At 34.8% G+C, this 18,386-nt stretch overlaps 1 protein-coding gene across 1 annotated transcript; it reads left to right on the plus strand.

The window, feature by feature from the left end:
• The first annotated feature begins 1,304 nt into the window (after nucleotides 1-1,304).
• On the plus strand, nucleotides 1,305-18,309 carry LOC146305867 (Fc receptor-like protein 5). The gene is made up of 22 exons (XM_084713143.1): nucleotides 1,305-1,495; nucleotides 2,216-2,248; nucleotides 3,139-3,195; nucleotides 4,884-4,949; nucleotides 5,076-5,150; nucleotides 5,316-5,582; nucleotides 6,264-6,530; nucleotides 6,948-7,211; nucleotides 8,371-8,640; nucleotides 9,242-9,520; nucleotides 9,657-9,932; nucleotides 10,079-10,384; nucleotides 11,059-11,325; nucleotides 12,522-12,764; nucleotides 13,164-13,277; nucleotides 13,414-13,429; nucleotides 13,522-13,619; nucleotides 13,754-13,804; nucleotides 15,744-15,806; nucleotides 15,901-15,960; nucleotides 16,395-16,451; nucleotides 16,786-18,309. The coding sequence occupies exons 1-22, from the start codon at nucleotides 1,459-1,461 to the stop codon at nucleotides 16,869-16,871; spliced, it is 3,252 nt and encodes a 1,083-aa protein (XP_084569269.1). The 5' UTR covers nucleotides 1,305-1,458; the 3' UTR covers nucleotides 16,872-18,309.
• Nucleotides 18,310-18,386: the final 77 nt, after the last annotated feature.

Consider the following 18,386-nt stretch of genomic DNA (forward strand, 5'->3'; position numbering starts at 1 on the left):
GTAGCTGTGGCTCTCTGGGTTTTGTCACAGAGAATAAAACCATCTGAGTGTTTTTATGTACAACTGTCTTTGGTGGTGCAAGTATGAAAAAAATTGTGAAGTGGACAACCAAAATTGATTTCTAATGAAATGAAAAAATACAAAGAAAGAACAGTAAGAGAACAGACCCCTCTAAAACTTAAAGACTTACAGTCACATAACATAATGTATGTAGAGACAAACTTAATATTCAAAAACTTTACCAATTCAGCATCAATGTTTTTATAGTTTAAGGACATGAAAATTTATGTTGTGGTCTGGTCTGTTTCCTCTGTCTGTTGTCCATCCCATGATGTGTAGAATATGTCAACATCACACTAACAAGTATCTTTATGATGAGACATGATGAGTTTGTTTGTTTTATTAAAGTTTTCACTGATCTGTTTATGAGATTTTAACATATAAAAGATGATCAAGAGAAAAGTTGTAAGTCATTGTGGTAGTGATGATATGTGTGTATCATTATAATGGTAGTGATGTATAAATGTCAGTGTTATTGTAGTGATAATGTACTGTATTATCTTTGCATTATGTCATAATGCTTTGTCAGTTTTGCTCAACAAACCTTCATGGATTAAAAGTGAAGGACCTGAAATAACAAAGAGGCTGAATACTTACATCAATGTGATATTTCAGTTGTTCTTTTTAATACATTTGCAGAAAGTTCTACAACTCCAAATCCAGAACAGTCAGGATGTTAAGAAATGTCAGTAAAAACAGATTACAATGATTTGCACATAATTTTTGACTTGTATTTAATTGAATACAGACAATAAATGTAATTATTTTTAACCTGGAGGTCACGATGTTTTACATGACACTGATATTTGATATTGGGGTTGTAAAACTGAGTGTAGTTTGATGAGGCTAAAATTAACATAAACTTATGCAAAAGGCTGCAGAATAACAAACTATGACATAGATGAAGGAGTGTTAATACTTTCTAATGTACAGTATATACACACCACACCCTCACTGCACTACAGACCTGTGGATGCAAAGAATAATGGACATATGCTGAATAACAAGCATAAATTAACCATAAAATGTGTGATGTGATACCTTTAAACTCAATGGTCTGTTCATTAATCACTCATTGTTCATATCATGTTTTACAGACCAGACACAAACATTTGCACAAGAGACCAGCTAATATATCTTTGCAGTGGGCAGGAAGTGTGAACATGTCAAACTCTGCTGCGGTCAAACACATCATTGTTGTTAGAGTTTTCTGTAAAAGGGAAGGAAGAACACAGAGGCTATACTCAGACAGAGAAGTTGAAAGACAACTGTGCTCTCACACATATGAAATGTAACTTCTCTTTATTCTCTCTCTCTCTGCTGCATTATTATTAATACAAGGTAGAAACTTTTCTCAGAAGCAGAGCAGCAGAGTGACAGTGTCGCTGTGATGTGAAGATGGGACACACTTTGCTGTGTGTCTTGGGGTTATTCTGTGAGTACACTAACTTTCTAATGCTGTGACTTTCAAAGGCAGTTGTTTTTTGTGTTTTTTTAAAATCAATATCATAGTTTTGTAGGCATGGTTTTGGTTGCTGATTTGGCTGATTATGTTAAATGTAGGTCCACTTGTTATTTTTGCACTAGCTTTCTAACACATATTTGCACAATGCATGTGCAGTAATATGGTCTAAGATATTATAATACATACATTCATACATTCTCAAAAAAGATACTGTAAGCTCTCAAATATTGCAACAAATATGATGATCTTGTCGAACATGATGTAGATTAAACTACCCATCAGTGATCAAATATGATCAAATATCTTGATATTGATTACAACAATATTGTTGCTATGCCAATTGATGCTTTCTCAAAATATTAACACCATAAGATTTCTGATAAATAATCATCAGTAATGTGAATAATGACTAAGTGGATAAAGACAAATAATAAACGGCTTGAATGCAGCCTTTAAAACCAGGAAAAGAAAACATTTGTGCCATATCACAATATAACAATGTCCAAAATCTGAGACAGATATCTTGTCTCATCTCAGATATTGGTAATATATCAATATGTTGTTCAGTCCTAATCAGTAGTAGCTTATGGAATATCTTAAGAGAAATGTTTGATACTGTTGATTGATCAGCAATAGTTGCCACTGAATGTGTTTGATTATTGTCTGATGAAGTTTTAATCTTTATTTCAGTGCTGAATACACTCCTGTATGGACATGCTGAAGGTGAATAATTGTCTATTTTTCTTTCTTTCTTTTTTACTTTTTATTTCTCCTATTTATTACCTACTCTATCACTCTAGATCACTTACTCTTTTTGAACTTGTGCTTTTCTGTCTATGTATCATTTGACTCCATGTATCAATACAGATTATAAAATGGCTATCTGAGTTTCTTATGCATATTTATGTATAGAGACCTGATGCTGTGATGACGATGATGTCAAACTGTATATTTACTGAAGGGAGTCTGTTACTTTCATAGAAATGCATTTTCTTTTCACACTTTCATCTGATCATCTTAACAGGGATTGATGATGTAAGAAATGGCCCTCAGGACTCTGATGAGGGAAGAGATCAGACAGGTAAGACAGTCAGATACAACAGTCTGACACTCAGTCACTGCTGTCGACCACAGTGGGTTTTTGATGTTTCCTCTCGGGCTCTAAGAAAATTTTGAAATATGCATTTCTGTATATCCTTGATTGTGGTGAGATTGGGCATTTTTTTTAGCCATTTAATCTGTATAATGATAACAAAATGTCAGTGCTTCTGTTTTATGAATCCATTTTTGACAAAGAATGTGATCACAAAGTTTTCAGTTTTTTTTTAAATTCACTTTTTATTTCTCTTATTTATTACCTACTGTATCACTCTAGATCACTTCCTCTTTTTGCACTTGTGCTTTTCTATCTATTTATCAGTTTACTCAATGTATCAATACAGATTATAAAATGGCTATCAGAGATTAGTGCCTAATAGTTTTTATGCATATTTATGTATAGAGACCTGATGCTGTGATGACCCTGATGTCAAACTGTATATTTACTGAAGGGAGTCTGTTACTTTCACAGAGATGCATTTTCTTTTCACACTTTCATCTGATCATCCTAACAGGGATTGATGATTTAAGAAACGGCACTCAGGACTCTGATGAGGGAAAAGAACAGAAAGGTAAGACAGTCAGTCTGATACTCACTCACTTTGAGAAGTGACAAGCTGTGCTGTCGACCACAGTGGGTTTTTGATGGGCCATATTTTAAAAAATACTTTGCCAAATGATAATACATGAATGAAAATATACTTATGAGTTAGGTTAAATTGTAAGCACTTTCCTTAATCGATCATTGGTAAAATAAATGATCAATCATTATTTGGAAAAAAGATTTTTACAAACAATATTATAAATGCAGTTTCTTCTCAATCAAAGCTTTATTTCCACAGCAACATGTTGCATAATATCTGACAATATTACATATAAAACATATAAGGACATAGAGGCCTACTTATTAAACACATATTCTTAAATATCAGATAACATGAAAATAAAAATAATCTGTTATATTTAAGATCTTTATTTTATAGGAGATTGATTAAATTGTACTTGATCAATCAAATACCTGATTAATCACTGATTAATTGTTATAATCCTTTTATGAATATTATATTTAATTTCTGCCATATTCTGACAATAAATCTTGGGCAGAATTTAATAAAGAAACCAGGCAATAATTGGCTTTTGTTCATCATTCTGTTAGCAGCTGTGATCTGATTTGACGCTGCACACAGCTGGAGTCTGTGAACAACACGGCACAGAGAAAGAAGTTGTTGAGAAGTTGGTGTGACTTCTGCCAGCAGCTCTGCAGCTCTTTATCTAACATCGAACTATCTGACTATCAGTGTGGCTGATCCTGACTGTCCCATTACTCCCTGACATGTTTCAAACTGATCCACAGTCAGAAAATGCCTAAAATCACTGTTGTCTTGTTTTATAGACACATTTTGGATGAATGATAATGTTAAGGCTTTGCTTACTGGTGAAGATGATGTATTTCCTGTGAAAGCTTCAAAACAAAAGTCAAGTCTTTTGCCAGTGAAATGCTTTTAATGTGAAGCTGCGGCAGTAGGAAATGTCCAGTTTGTATTAGCAGTAATGTAATGCAACATTATACCTATCCTTTTAAAAAGATTTCTAGAAAAATTAAAAGACTTATAGGGAAATATTGAAATGGCAGGAGGACAGGAGAGAAACAGGAAAAACAGCAGGGTCGACAGGTAAAGTGCTTAGGACCCCCAGATGTTCAGGACTGGCCCCAGGTGACAAATTATAAACTAACCTAAAGTGTCAAAAAAGGTTTTTGGATACAAACCTCCACAACAGCTTCAACATTCATTGGCATAGATTCTCTAAACTCTTATTTCTCTGTCTTTATGTATGTTATATATGAATAATAAAGTTACTCTTAACTGCATCTGGCAGATCTGTTCAGTTATTGTTACTTCCATCAAATTTAGTAAAAATAACAACAATATCTTTTATGAACCGTTTTAATATAATTATCATATTTGGCGCTGTACTTATGCAGTTCATGTTGTATGATGAACATAAATACAAAACACAATTGTGGTTTTAGGTTAAACATAAACCTATTTTTTCTTGACAGTTTCTGTCTCAGGGAACCTGTGGTATGAATTCAGCACATATCAGCTGGAGTGATGTGCTTTAAATGACCAACTGTCACAAACACAATCAGAGGAGGAAAATTATCATATATCACTGATAAATCACTCACATGTTGTCAGATGCAGTATAATGTATGTTCATGTGATTAATGAAACATCTCTCTTCCTCTGTTACACAGATGATGCTGCGATCCTGGAAATTCCTGAACTCACTTTGTTTGAAGGAGACTCAGTGACTCTGTACTGTAGGCATCATCGTACTGAAAGAAATCAGATGAGAGCAACGTTTTCAAAAGATGGATCACCTCTTCAAATCAAATCAAACCATCATTCACTCATAACAGATGAAATGACCATTTATTATGTGTCAGTGTCAGATCAGGGAAAGTACAAGTGTAAGTTTGATCACTGGACAGAATCTGAAGAAAAAGAACTGAAAGTTGAAGGTAAGAAACTGTCACACTAAAAAAAAAACACATTTAAAAAATGCTGCATCAAGAATAAAAAAAGTCAAAATAATCAATTTTGTCATATTAAAATGTAAATATATTTGTATTTGGCATGTTCATTACAGAAATGTTCTTGTTCTATTGTTTCTCTAAACTTAACAGCACGTAGACGAGAGGTCAGACTGACAGCAGACAGGAAAGTCATACCACTGAGGGGCCGTGTGACACTGAGCTGCTCTGTGGAGAATCTTGATGACTTCAAATATGTATGGTTCAGACAGACTTCAGACTCTTCTTCAGAAACTTTTCTTCAGACTGATAAATCAGACAGAGTTATCTCACATGGTGGAACATACACCTGCAGAGGACGGAGAAGAGAACCAGACGTCTTCACACCTGAAAGTAATGCAGTCACCATTGAGGAAACTGGTGAGTTCAGACCTTTGATCTGGAATAAAACAATCTATAAAAACTATAATTCATAAGTTTTAGTCCAGTACCTCTTACTTTTCTGAGAAATGTTTGACAAATTTATCATTCATCATGGCAAAAAAATGGGTTATTTGTTGTCTGTCAATCTGTATAATGTTAACAAAATGACAGTTTCTATCTTTTATTAACTCATTTTGACAAACAACCAACATTCTTTATATACTTTTGTGTGGAGGAAAAAGGAAGAAGTTTAATGAATAAATTTTACCATAGTACATAATAATTTTTTGAGAAAATTTTGAAATATGTTTTCCTGAATATCTGTTTGTTAGCTGTTTATTCTGTATAATGATAACAAAATGTCAGTGTTTCTGTTTTATGAATTTTAACAAAGAATGTGATCACAAAGTTTATGTTTATTTGTCACTTTTCTTCCTGATTCTTCTGCTGCTTCAAGTCTTATTTTGGAAAGATTTCTTGATATCTTTTCTTACTTTTTTCAGTTATGTTTGTATTGTTTATTAAAACAATAAAACTAATTAAAACAAAACTGAAATTGTCATTTGGAGATTATCAAGATGATTATGATTAAAAAGCAGCTACAAGCCATTATGTTTTCCATCGGATTTTGTATTTCTGTTAGAATCCTAACTGAATATTTGTTTTTTATGTGAACAGTTTCCAACATGGCCACAGTGTCTCTGCAGCCCAACTGGTCTTACATATTCAGTGGTGAGACGATCACTCTCAGGTGCAAGATCCAGGGAGGTGGACACACATGGACGTATGAATGGAAACTGGGTGAATTAAACATACCTCCAACATCCAGAGAATACAGGATTAACAGAGCTGCTGTGTCCCACAGTGGAGTTTACAGCTGTAAGGGTAGAAGAGACTCATATTACTCAACACAGTGGAGTAACACCATCACACTGACAGTATCATGTAAGTCAGATTTTTTTTAATGTTTTCACAACATGAAACATTTCTCCCTCCAACAATAATGAAGTGTCTTACAGGCAGCTCAGTATCATATTGTGGTTTGTTTTTTTTAATGTGAGAGCAGAAAAACTTTAAAGGAACTACTGCACATTGTTTTGTTGAATTGTAATAATTGACAGAGAAGAACAGAGAACTACTCAGTTATCATCCAAGTGAAAATAAATCACATTAAATTTGTCCTGAACTCACCAACAGGAAAACATTTTACCAACTAGCTGTGAACTTTTTGTGTGAGAACCAGGTCATAACATGACCACAATAACTATTCTGTGTTCACCAAAATATGCACTAATAAGACACTAATAAGGAAATTTTATTCCAGCAATTTACTTGTTTTGTTTTTTTCTCTAACCTGAACAGCAAATAAACCGAAGGCCACACTGAGAGCAGACGAAACCATCATACCAGTAAGGGGCTTTGTGAGACTGACCTGTTCTGTGGAGGGTTCTGATGGCTGGACTTACTACTGGTACAGACGTAAATCACAGTTTGATGGAGGACAGTACTTAAGTAAAGGTGAAGTTATCTTTCCCTCACGAGGAGGTCTGTACTACTGCAGAGGAAGAAGAGGAGCTCCAGTGTTCTACACAGAGCAGAGTGATGAAGTCCAGATTCAGGAAACTGGTGAGTTTAGTACCTTGTTCTGCAAAACAACAAATCTGTTATCAACAGTGAAGAAAATATTAATTTAGTTTGAGTCACAAAAAAGAATATTAAGGAAAAATGAAGATAGGTTTGTAGACAGAAGCTGAACAAGTGGACAGGTGCCAATATAATCAGTAATATTGATCAAAAACACAGTGTAGAAATTACCAAAAGTTTACAAACTGAATCATAAAAATATTTGAACACAGTTTGTCTTCTTAAGCCCTGTACAATATTATCATTATATTTAAATCTTATCTCTGTAGAACATAAAATATGTTACAGTTTAATGACTTACAATGAGCTGAAAATACTGTACTTCTCTAACTTCTGATTTTGCTTTTTATTTACCATGTGTGATGTGCCTGTAACTTAATTTGTAGAGTCAATGATATAAGGTGAACATTTTTCTCCTTTTGCTCCCTTTTTTCTGTCACACATCGTCTTTTTTAAGTGTTCACAGGGAAGATGATGTAGTTGTGAACCTGAAGAAGTTGAGGGTTCAGGGAACACAGTGGATCAGTGAAAAAATAAAACAAAAAAGACTTAATTCGTAACACTCTTTAACAATGCTTAAGGTGTGTAAGTGAACAAAACCATTCTTAGAAGACAAAGATGAACCCCATTACATAAATGATGTCAGTCCAGTACCTCATATTTTGCTGAAAAGTTAGAAAACTGTAATACATCCTTCATCATGGCAGGAGGAGGATATTTGTTTGACTTTCCTCCTTTCTGTTTTTCTCAGAAACCATCCTGTGAGGTTAACTTGAGATGTACAGGGTGGATTATTCAAATGTTCTTTCATATATAAACAGTCTAGTCTCAGAACTAAATGCATCCTGTGGAGGTCTACAAATATTTTAGTATTTTGGAGACAGTTGTGACTCTGTGAGCTCTTTTATTCCTCAGTAGCTGCTTCTGTTAACTCTGCTTGGCACTTTACTGGCCTTTGAGTGGTTTTGTTTAAACATTATAATTGTTGTGTTATAGATGTTGAGTTGTATTTGTATGTTTTTATTTTGCTGCAGAATAGATAAGCATGTGTTCACATAATTCACTGAAGGATTCTAGTGGAGTTAAATTATATCTGTTATGTTTTTAATCCTGTTCCAACCGATATTTTTGATGTGAACAGTTTCCAACAGGGCCACAGTGTCTCTGCAACCCAACTGGCCTCTGATATTCAGTGGTGAGACGATCACTGTCAGATGTGAGATCCAGAGAAGTGGAGGCACAGAGTGGACGTATGAATGGACACCAGCTGAATTAAACACACCTTCAACATCCAGTGAATACAGGATTAACAGAGCTGATGTGTCCCACAGTGGAGTTTACAGCTGTAAGGGTAGAAGAGACTCATATTACTCAACAGAGTGGAGTAAAACCATCACACTGACAGTATCATGTAAGTTGGACCATCATTCATCCAAAATGAAAATGTTATTTAAGAAATGCAACAGAAAACACACTTTCTTCAACAATTTTATAGCTTTCTTCAGGTGACAAATTATGTTTGCTTTTCAGTGTAGGGAAAAAATAACTTAAAAAGGATTCAGTAATCAGATTACTGCAGCTTCTGAAATGTAATAATTCACAGGGAAATGTACAGGAATGAACAAAGAATATCAAGTAACTTATATGGTGGAACGATGGTGCAGTTTAACACTGTTCCCTCACAGTAAGAAGGTTCTGGATGTGAATCTAAACTTTGGACACGTGGTTGAGTTAAGTCACAGCTTTAGGTCAATCAGGGGTTAGATTAGTTTAGATGAATCACCTGATTGGCTCGTCTACACTTCCTGTAGGTGTTAGTGTGAATAGTTGTCTGTGTTGTGTGTTAACTCTGTGACAGACTGACAACCTGTCCAGGGTTTGACCTTCCTCTCACAGTTACAGTAGAGACGAGGACTGAACAATTAATTTAAATTGATTATTAACATTTAAACTGGACTAAATCACAGTGACAGTAATTTTCCTTTTTCATGTCTTTGTTCTAAATCAAACAGCACAAAGACCAAAGGCTGAACTGAGAGCTGATGTCAGAGACATTCCTGTAGGGGGCAGTGTGACCCTGACCTGCTCTGTGAACAAACCATCATCTGACTGGAAATACTTCTGGTACAGAGGAGAGAAAACCTCTGAACCCCTGACTGAACAACATGTTGTTTTCCTCTCAAATGAAAAAATCAGAGTGTCACAGGAAGGAATCTACTGGTGCAGAGGAGGAAGAGGAGAGTCACTTTACTACACAGAGTACAGTGATTCAATCAAGATCAATAAAAACAGTGAGTTTGACATTTGTTTTAGGAACAAAATTTATCTATATTGTATTAATGATTATTGATTATGCTGAAGAAATTATGTTTTCATATAGATTTAATGTTTTGTCATTTTTGTATCCTGACTTGAATTCTTGAACAGCTGCAAACAAGGCTGTTGTGACTCTGCAACCAAACTGGACTGAAATTTACTCACGAGAGACGATCACTCTCAGATGTGAGATTGAGGACGGAGGAGACACTGAGTGGACGTACGAATGGAAAACAACCAGCTCAATAAGACTTTCAAATAAAAATGAACTGATTAGTCCTGCTCATACGTACCACAGTGGAGACTACAGGTGTAAGGGCAGAATGAAAAGTGAACAACAGTCTTCAACAGATTGGAGTGATCCCATCAAACTGACAGTATCAGACAGTAAGTCACATCACATTTATTTTAAAGTCAATATGATGCAGTTCATTAAAAATATAATAATAATAAATTTTATGTACTGATTGTGCAGGATGCATTTGATCCATTATGAATACATGTGTTCATTCTCAAAAATAATTTTCCAACAGATATACCCCAGCCTGTCCTCACTGTGTCTCCATCATGGTTGAGTCCTGGAGACTCAGTAACTCTGAACTGTGAGGTTCAACATCCATCTGCAGGATGGAGGTTCTACTGGTATAAGATTGTTCCTCAACTATCAGACAGCTACTCTTACAGCTATGAGCTGCTACCTGACAGCACCAATGAGACTGAACAGGATTCCTACATCGTCCATGGACAGACACACACAGCAGGATATGTGTGCAGAGCTGGAAGAGGAGATCCAGTGTTTTACACTCATTACAGTGAACCAAAGTTTGTCTGGTCTGCAGGTCAGTTTGTTTCCTTCTTTCCTGTCATTTTCTGTCTGTGACCAACACACTGTATCTTCCAAATTAACCTCTATGTTAATTAATAATTGACTGTGTACATTCATGCTCCTCAACAGAAGAAATTAACTGATTATAGTGACCTTATGATCTTCTCTCTCTGGCATCAAGACAAACGTTCTGCTTTCCTCCTCACTGTGTAGTTTCACATACTGGACTGTGGATTTCATTGTTTCCTTCTGTTATCACCCTTTAATTTTCACCATGAAAAACACCAAAAAGAGACAGAGGATTTTCACTGAAACTTTAATTTTCTTTGCAATGAGTACTTTTACTTTGGCCACGTAAGCTCATCTTATGCTTATACTTATTTTAGTTGCACAACAGGGAGAAAATGTTGTGTTAAAAGACTGTTTGTTAGTGGTCAGGTAGGTGTACAGATGGAAAAAAAAACTGTCCAATTCATGACATGAAAAGCCAAAGACATCAGCAGGTAAAGTGGATGAGGTAAACAAACAGCAAGAGAGCTGAGACAACTCAGACAAATAAGAAAGAAACACTGACGGTGAAAAGAGACAATTTAGCACATTTTAGTGTGAAAATATTGACCTTTGTATTGAGGAACTTTTAATCTTAAACTCACTGTGCTCTGTTTGACACTTTACTACGTTTTTCAGACTTTTATTCCTCAGCGTCTCTCACAGTGAGTCCTGACAGAGTGCAACACTTCACCTTTGACTCTGTCTCACTGACCTGTGAAGGAAACTCTACTGACTGGAGAGTGAGGAGGTTTACTGAGAACAGCTACACATCATCCTGCTCTGACTGGTGGACAATGACTGGATCCACATGCAACATCTACAGTGACCTGCAGAGTGATGCAGTGTACTGGTGTGAGTCTGGATCAGGAGAGTTCAGCAACGCAGTCAACATCACAGTACAGAGTATGATTTCATTACATTTATTTTCTTTCATCAATTATTTTAAACATCTCATTATGTGTTTCAACATATATTAAATGTTGAGTATCTTCATTGAGGAGTACAGCTCACTGACATTTTAAGAGTTTGACCAATTACATTTCAATATGACATCTAGATGACTAACATTATACAAAATATTTTTTTTCTATTTTCTGTAGATTTTTCTGAATATTTAATTTTTGTCACAAAAAATCTTGCCTGTCTTTCAGTGTATTTTGTTAAAATTTGTTTCCTTTATAATCCTTTCAAAAAGCTCAAGATTTATGTCACTGAATTGCTTATAGAGCTTATCATTCAAAAATACTATGCAGTCAGGTCAAATCTGAAGTCCTCTGCACAGAAGTAAAACTCAGTCAGGTGTTGGTCAAACACAGCTGATGTCAAAGAATCAAAACTGAAGAAAAGACATCTGTACACCTGAAAACTCACCTGTGGACCAACTTCAAACTGCTTTGGTATTTATTTAAACAATTGCAATTAAACTGAGAATTTTAATGTGATTGTTCAGCAAGCTCTTAAAAACAAAAAAACAAAAGAAATTAAAAAGTTTATTTTGTGACAGTAGCCTTCCACTATTTATTTTACACCATTAACAACCCCATAGACTCACTTCTTATCTATGACTGTAATCAAACCACAAGTGTTTCCTTGAATAAGCCCATTCTGTAAACCACTCTCTCAAATTCAAACTGGCCACTAACAACTTTCATTGTTCTAAATGAATAAACACAGTTAAGTATTTCATCAAACTGATTTTAAACATGTACATCAACACAGTCACAGCTTTTATTTCATTTCCAATGAGAGCACAGTCACAAATCTCCCCTGGCTGAAAAACATTCAATCACCTAATTATGATGAGGAGATGTAGTGTACAATAGATTTTTTGTAGATTTATAACATTTATATCAGTCATCACCATTAAAGTCATGTGTAGGAACTTTTTCATTTGGTCAAACATTACTTCTACAGTAAGAGATGTAAGTTGAATGTGGACAGGATGAAACATCAGTTTTTATGATCACTTCTTAAAATTAATGTTCATTACAAAGAAAAAACAAAATATGTGATTTATTCACATTCACATCCACTCATTCTGAAGTTTGTCAACCAGCTGATCTCTGACTGAAACCTCATTTTCTTTGACTGTTTTACAGATAAAAATATGATCCTGGTGAGTCCTGTCCATCCTGTGACTGAGGGAGATTCTGTCAGTCTGAGCTGCAAATTGAGAGAAGAAAACTTTGTGTCCAATGTGTTTTTCTATCAAAATGGTAAAATCATTCAAAATGATACCAGAAGGGAGCTGAATATCTCTGCAGTGTCAAAGTCAGATGAAGGATTCTACAAGTGTGGACACTCAGGACAAGAGTCAGCACAGAGCTGGATGTCAGTTCAGGGTGAGGAGGATTCAAACTATTTTTAAAGTATTTGTCCAAAACCTAAATTAACAAAATCTGAAGTAACATTAGTTTGATTTCACATGTTGGATTCAGTGGTAACGACTGTTTCCTTTTGAGATGAAGACAGTCCGTATCAGTGATTGTGACAGTCATGATGTATTGTGAATGGCTCATTTCACACTGTATTCTGACATGTTTTTGTATTTATTGTACTATATAAGTGTGTTTCAAAATATGCAGGGCATTTAAACAGGCATCTTTGTTGTGTATTTATGTGTACGCATATGTTTTTCGTACTTGTTCAGTGTGTTATTTATACTGAATGTGTTTTTTTTTTGTATTCAGTCTAAGTGCTTTATAAGTTTATTAACAGTTAATATTTATTATTTATTACAGCAGTGTTCAGGCCTGAAGCCTCTTCATCTCCTGTACCGCTGATTGTTGGGCTGCTTTGTGGAATCATATTTATTATTCTTCTGCTCCTTTTGTATTGTTTCAGACCATCCAAAGGTGAGACCTTCTTCTATTATTAGATGTTTTATACTTTAATGACTCAAATACACACGTATTCTGATTTTAATAAATAGAAGAGCAGTATAACAACTTACAATACAAAACTATCTAACATCAAATGTCTTTTTCACAGATTTGTGCTTTAAAAGGTTGGTATGACACTTTCTTATTTCATTTTGAACACAACAACAATACACTTAATTTTCCCAATTTAATGTTTCATATTTGCTTCATGTTTTAGGTCAATCCAGTCTGAGAGCACCAATCAGGGCTCTGACACACATCATGTGATCTACCAGAATGAGGCTCAGTGTCATGAATACTCCTCTCCTCTCCATGGTGAGCATTGAAGCTAATCTCTATTTTTTATTGATGTATTACATAGATTTTAAAATGTCAGAGGATCTTTTATTAGTATCAAACAATTAAAAAAAGATTTTTTTGACTGTGACGTGACTTTCACTGCTCTGTAGGTGATGCTTGTCACTATGAATCAATCAAAGGCTCTGAAGACACTGAAAATGGTACAGTATAAACCTTTTCACTGCAAAAATATGTTTGTATGTGTGTTTCTTTTTCTTAAAAACAAGCTAATATGTCTGCAAGTGCTGTGAGTGATTTCCACTTTCATTTCATTTCACTTAAAATTAGTCAGGTTAGTACTTGAACGTACTAAACGTACTACACTTTACAGTCAGTCATGATTTCTCCTTATATATTGGAGCACAAATTAGGCTTTAGTCAGGAATAGCCATTGAGCCAAAAGAGGGAAAAGAAACTTTATGGAAAATAAGATCACATTGATGATAAAGTAGGTTGAAGCCAGACAACGTGTTATTTTGTGTGTGAATTACCAGGGAAGAAATATGAATATGTAGAGGAAGTAAACAAAAATAGTTTGCTGAAGCTATAATGCTGACCTTTATTTCACTAAAATTCATCTTGAATCCTTTGATCAGTTGCTTTCACAGTTATTGTTAATTGCTGATAATAATTGTGAGGTGGGGGTGTGTGAACCTTTTTTTTTGGTTTCTGAAGGGAGGCATGGCAGAAAAGGTTTGGGAAACACTGATCTCAACTGTTGGATTGACATGAAATTCTGTACAGACACTCATGTTTCACAGATGATGAAACGACTTTGGTGATCCCCTGACTTTGTTTATTTGTTTTGAGTGAAATCTTTCACCAGCTATTGGACAGGTTCAAATGAATGTTTGTGTAGATATTCTTGGGGCCTCATTTATAAAACGCACTTAGGATCAATTTTGATATTAAGTATGATTTAAGCAGAAAACCATGTGTAAGTAGTGATTTATTAAACTCTACCATTTGCTTTTCTCTTTTGGCCAATGGCTATTCCTGTTTCAATCAGGACAGACTTGTTCTGAGTGTACAAAAAGTTTTTGGCGGTTAGACTCGACATCATCATGTATAAAGGGGGAAGTGAAGCCGTGATTAGTAAAAGAAACCCTCCATGGAGTCTAGACACTGGTGGTGGTGGTGAAGGGATGGCTGATGATGTGGATGAGATGAGGACTGGACTTCTGATGAGCAGGAGAATGAGGTGGAAGAGGGTCGTGACAATTCTGTGCAGAAATGACAGCTGATGGAGACTGTGGCGAAATCTGGTTGGTTAACTAAAAGAGTGAATGCTCATGGATAGCTGATTGAGAATAAGTGGGTAAGGAGAAAGACAGAGATGAATGAGGCCTAAAGATAGTCTTCCTGATTGAACTGACACTGAGCTTCATTTGTGCTGCATTTCATAAAGGAAAATGACTGATTGTAAGGACGGTGTCATCAATTGATCTTAAGACTAAGTTTAACACAAATCCAGGAACATTTTTTACAAATCGAGGCCCCTGGTTCCTGGAGGATATAACTCAATTAATCTCTTAATTGTTCGACCCCGATGAAATGTCATGAATTTGTGAAAAATGTTAATCCAAGCTCCAGATGATGTCCTCAAATGTCTTGTTTCTCCAAAATAGTTCAGTCAGAGAAGAGTAAAGAAACCAGAAAATTTTCACATCTAAGAAGTTAAAATCAGAGTGTTTTGATATGTTTTTCTAAATTAAAATGACTAAAGCAGGTAAATTGATTATTATATTTTCCTGTAACTGTAATAGAATATAGTTACCTTTTCTCTATCCAGATATGTAATCTATTACTCCACAAGCCTGACTTGACTGATAATAATGGAGTTACCAGGTTAATCCTTTATCATGAAGTGTCTACATCATTTTACCTGCAGCACGTGTGTAATCGTTGCTGTAAATGTGTATGTGTTTTTCTGGTTTATGTCACTTTCATCATTAGAGAAGGATGTTAGTTCTGATGAATATTCTGATACTGTGTTTTGATTATCAAGTTTCTGTCATATTAGACAGCTAAAATACAACCACTGCATGACATATGAGTCATTGATATAAAATCATTTAACTACAGAAATGTATATTTCAGGTGCAAATGGATCCCAGGATGTCACATATTCATCGATTGAACTCAAAAACATTGGAAAGAAAAGTGAGTACTAACAATTCATACTAAAAGATAAGTTGCAGTTTAGAGATGTCTTGGACTGCGGTTCTTTATGGATTCATCTGATTTTTCCTCACAGGGAAGAAACATGAACCAGAGGAGAGCTCTGTTTACTCTGATGTGAAGACTGGAACAGCAGGTACAGTCACTTCCAACAGCTTAAAGTTTGAACTGTGTGATACTATTACACTGGATTTCATTACAGGACAGCATGCAGGTCAGTTAATGTCAGCCACCTTGGTCTAATTCTACAGACGATCATTAGGCGTCAGCACCAATGGAGGCCATTTAGACTTTAAGGCGTTCTTAAGTTTGTCTGTTTCATAGACAATATGTTATTATTGTTGTAGATTTCTACTTCACAGATCTACTTCAACAGACAACAACTAATAAAACTAACAAAAAACAAACACTTAAGCTGAGGTGGAAGTGATGGGAACAGCTAATTTGGTTGGATTGGTCTTGAAAAAAAATTCCCCTATCTCTGTTCTACCTGTCAATCATCCATCCAGCTGATCAGTTCTGTATTTATCTCCTGAGCAAACAAATCCTGAGTTCTGGTTTCTGTTTTAGACAACAATCTGATGTATGCTCAAGTCAACAAAAAAGGTAAAGCCAAGAAAAACAAAGGTAAGTAAAGTCTGTTGCAATTTACATAATCTAATGTGTTCAATATTACATATGTAATTGTAGTTATTTGTAAATACTTACTCAGGTTTCTTATTTATTATGTAATCTTATGTTTATTTCACAGTTTGTTTTCTATTCATACGTCACTTTAGAACAGTTTGCATACATCAGTAAATTCTGTAAAAACTATATCACTCTGCTACATGGCTGATTGGAGCATGATGGGAATTGCAATGCTGTCGTTCTTTGTGGAGACTTTCACACTGCTGATGTACCTGTCAGTGCAGTACATTATTTTCTATTAATCATTACATTAACATCTCTTCCTTCATAGGAAAACCACCTCCTGAAGCAACTGATGAAGCTCTTTATTCTGAAATTAAACCAGGAACATCTCTTGGTAATAATGCTGCCATATAATGCGCATATTGAAATGATTTATGGGTAAAAGCCTGGACAACGTGTCAGAAAGCATTGTGTTTTTTTTTTTTTTCAGGTCTGTAAAGAAGAAAGCTGGAATAAAACGACAGAAAGATTGTAGCCAGCATTTCATAAAGCTATTGTGTATCAGACATGCTCAGTATTTTTTGCAGTTAAAGGTCAAGTGTGTAACATTTAGGAGCATTTACTGTCAAAAATGGAATACAATATTCATAAGCATGTTTTCATTAATGTACAGTATAATCACCTGAAAATGAGAAGTATTGTGTTTTTGTTTCCTTAGAAAGAGTTTTTTCCACATAGATTGCGTGTCCTTTTCTATGGAGTCCGCCACGTTGCACCGCCGTGTTTCTACAGTAGCCTGGAATGGTCAAACCAAACACTGGCTCTGGATAAGGACTTCCATGTTCTGTGCGCTCATGTTCTTGCAGTCACAAGATGCCACTAATTTTTACACACTGGTCCTTTAATTTGTTGTCAAATTGTAGAAAATATTCTTAGAATATGGATCCTGAGATCTTTTACAAAGGACACGAATACTGAGAAACATTGACTGTATTATCATCTTTATTATTATTATTAGTAGTAGTAGTGGTGGTTTTGGTAGTAATAGTAGTATTTTGTCATTTATTTTTTAAGTTTCTTAGGACACTTTGAATGTAAAGCTTTGCCAAGAGTTTGATGCAGCATATTTGAGCTTCAAAGCCAGCATCATTTGTAGTGTTAGATAAAACAGATCCATGATGGACAGCAGCAGTTACATTACATTACATTGCAGCAACATATCCTGATAAATGTCCACAATTTTCTCTATCTTAAGTTGACTGATAAGTACAATCAATTAGTATTTTGTTTTTAGCGTCTTAAAGGATTTTGTATTTTTGCTCTTAAGTGTCTCTTTTAGCACAAAGACAAACGTACAGACGTTTATTCCCATACCCTTTGTTATTATTATTATTGTTATTATTTTAACATTTTGTCATTTATGTTTAATGCTTTGGACTTAAAAAAATATTTTAATTATATAGATGTATTTATGTCTATTTTAGGGCAAAGCAGAAGACTACTGAGGAATATTCCCATTTAGTATTTATGCACCCTACTATTAATATTATATTTTTGTCATTTATTTGTAAGATTTTTGCAGGAAACTTTGAATGCAAGCTGTTCCAGTATTTTTAAGTTTTGAGTTATATTTGAGCCTCAAAGTACAGTGTAAGATAAGACAGATTCAGGACGGACATCAGCAATTACTTTAATGTAAGAAATGATCAGTTATTTAACAACACATCTTATTACAAGTCCGCATTTTCCTACATCTTTAGTTGATTGACTGACTGAATGTGTTATTTTCTCCTGGATTTTTTCTGTTTTTAAAATCTTTGTGGTCATTTTATACATCAATAAACATTTTATCCCCAGCTGTAAAGTTGTTCATTGTGTTTTTCATTGCTTTTTTGACTTAACAGAGCACACTAGGACTTTTCATGTTTT

This window comes from Lutjanus erythropterus, chromosome 23 (assembly GCF_056507025.1).
Source record: "Lutjanus erythropterus isolate fLutEry1 chromosome 23, fLutEry1.hap2, whole genome shotgun sequence".
NCBI classification, from domain to species: Eukaryota; Metazoa; Chordata; class Actinopteri; order Lutjaniformes; family Lutjanidae; genus Lutjanus; species Lutjanus erythropterus.

What these genes read in the sequence shown, in the direction of transcription:
- LOC146305867 (XM_084713143.1), top strand. Translation starts at nt 1,459, where the DNA reads ATGGGACACACTTTGCTGTGTGTCTTGGGGTTATTCT. An exon ending in AAAAGAACTGAAAGTTGAAG is followed by an intron (nt 5,151 to 5,315) that starts GTAAGAAACTGT and finishes TAAACTTAACAG; the next exon opens with CACGTAGACGAGAGGTCAGA. An exon ending in AGTCACCATTGAGGAAACTG is followed by an intron (nt 5,583 to 6,263) that starts GTGAGTTCAGAC and finishes TTATGTGAACAG; the next exon opens with TTTCCAACATGGCCACAGTG.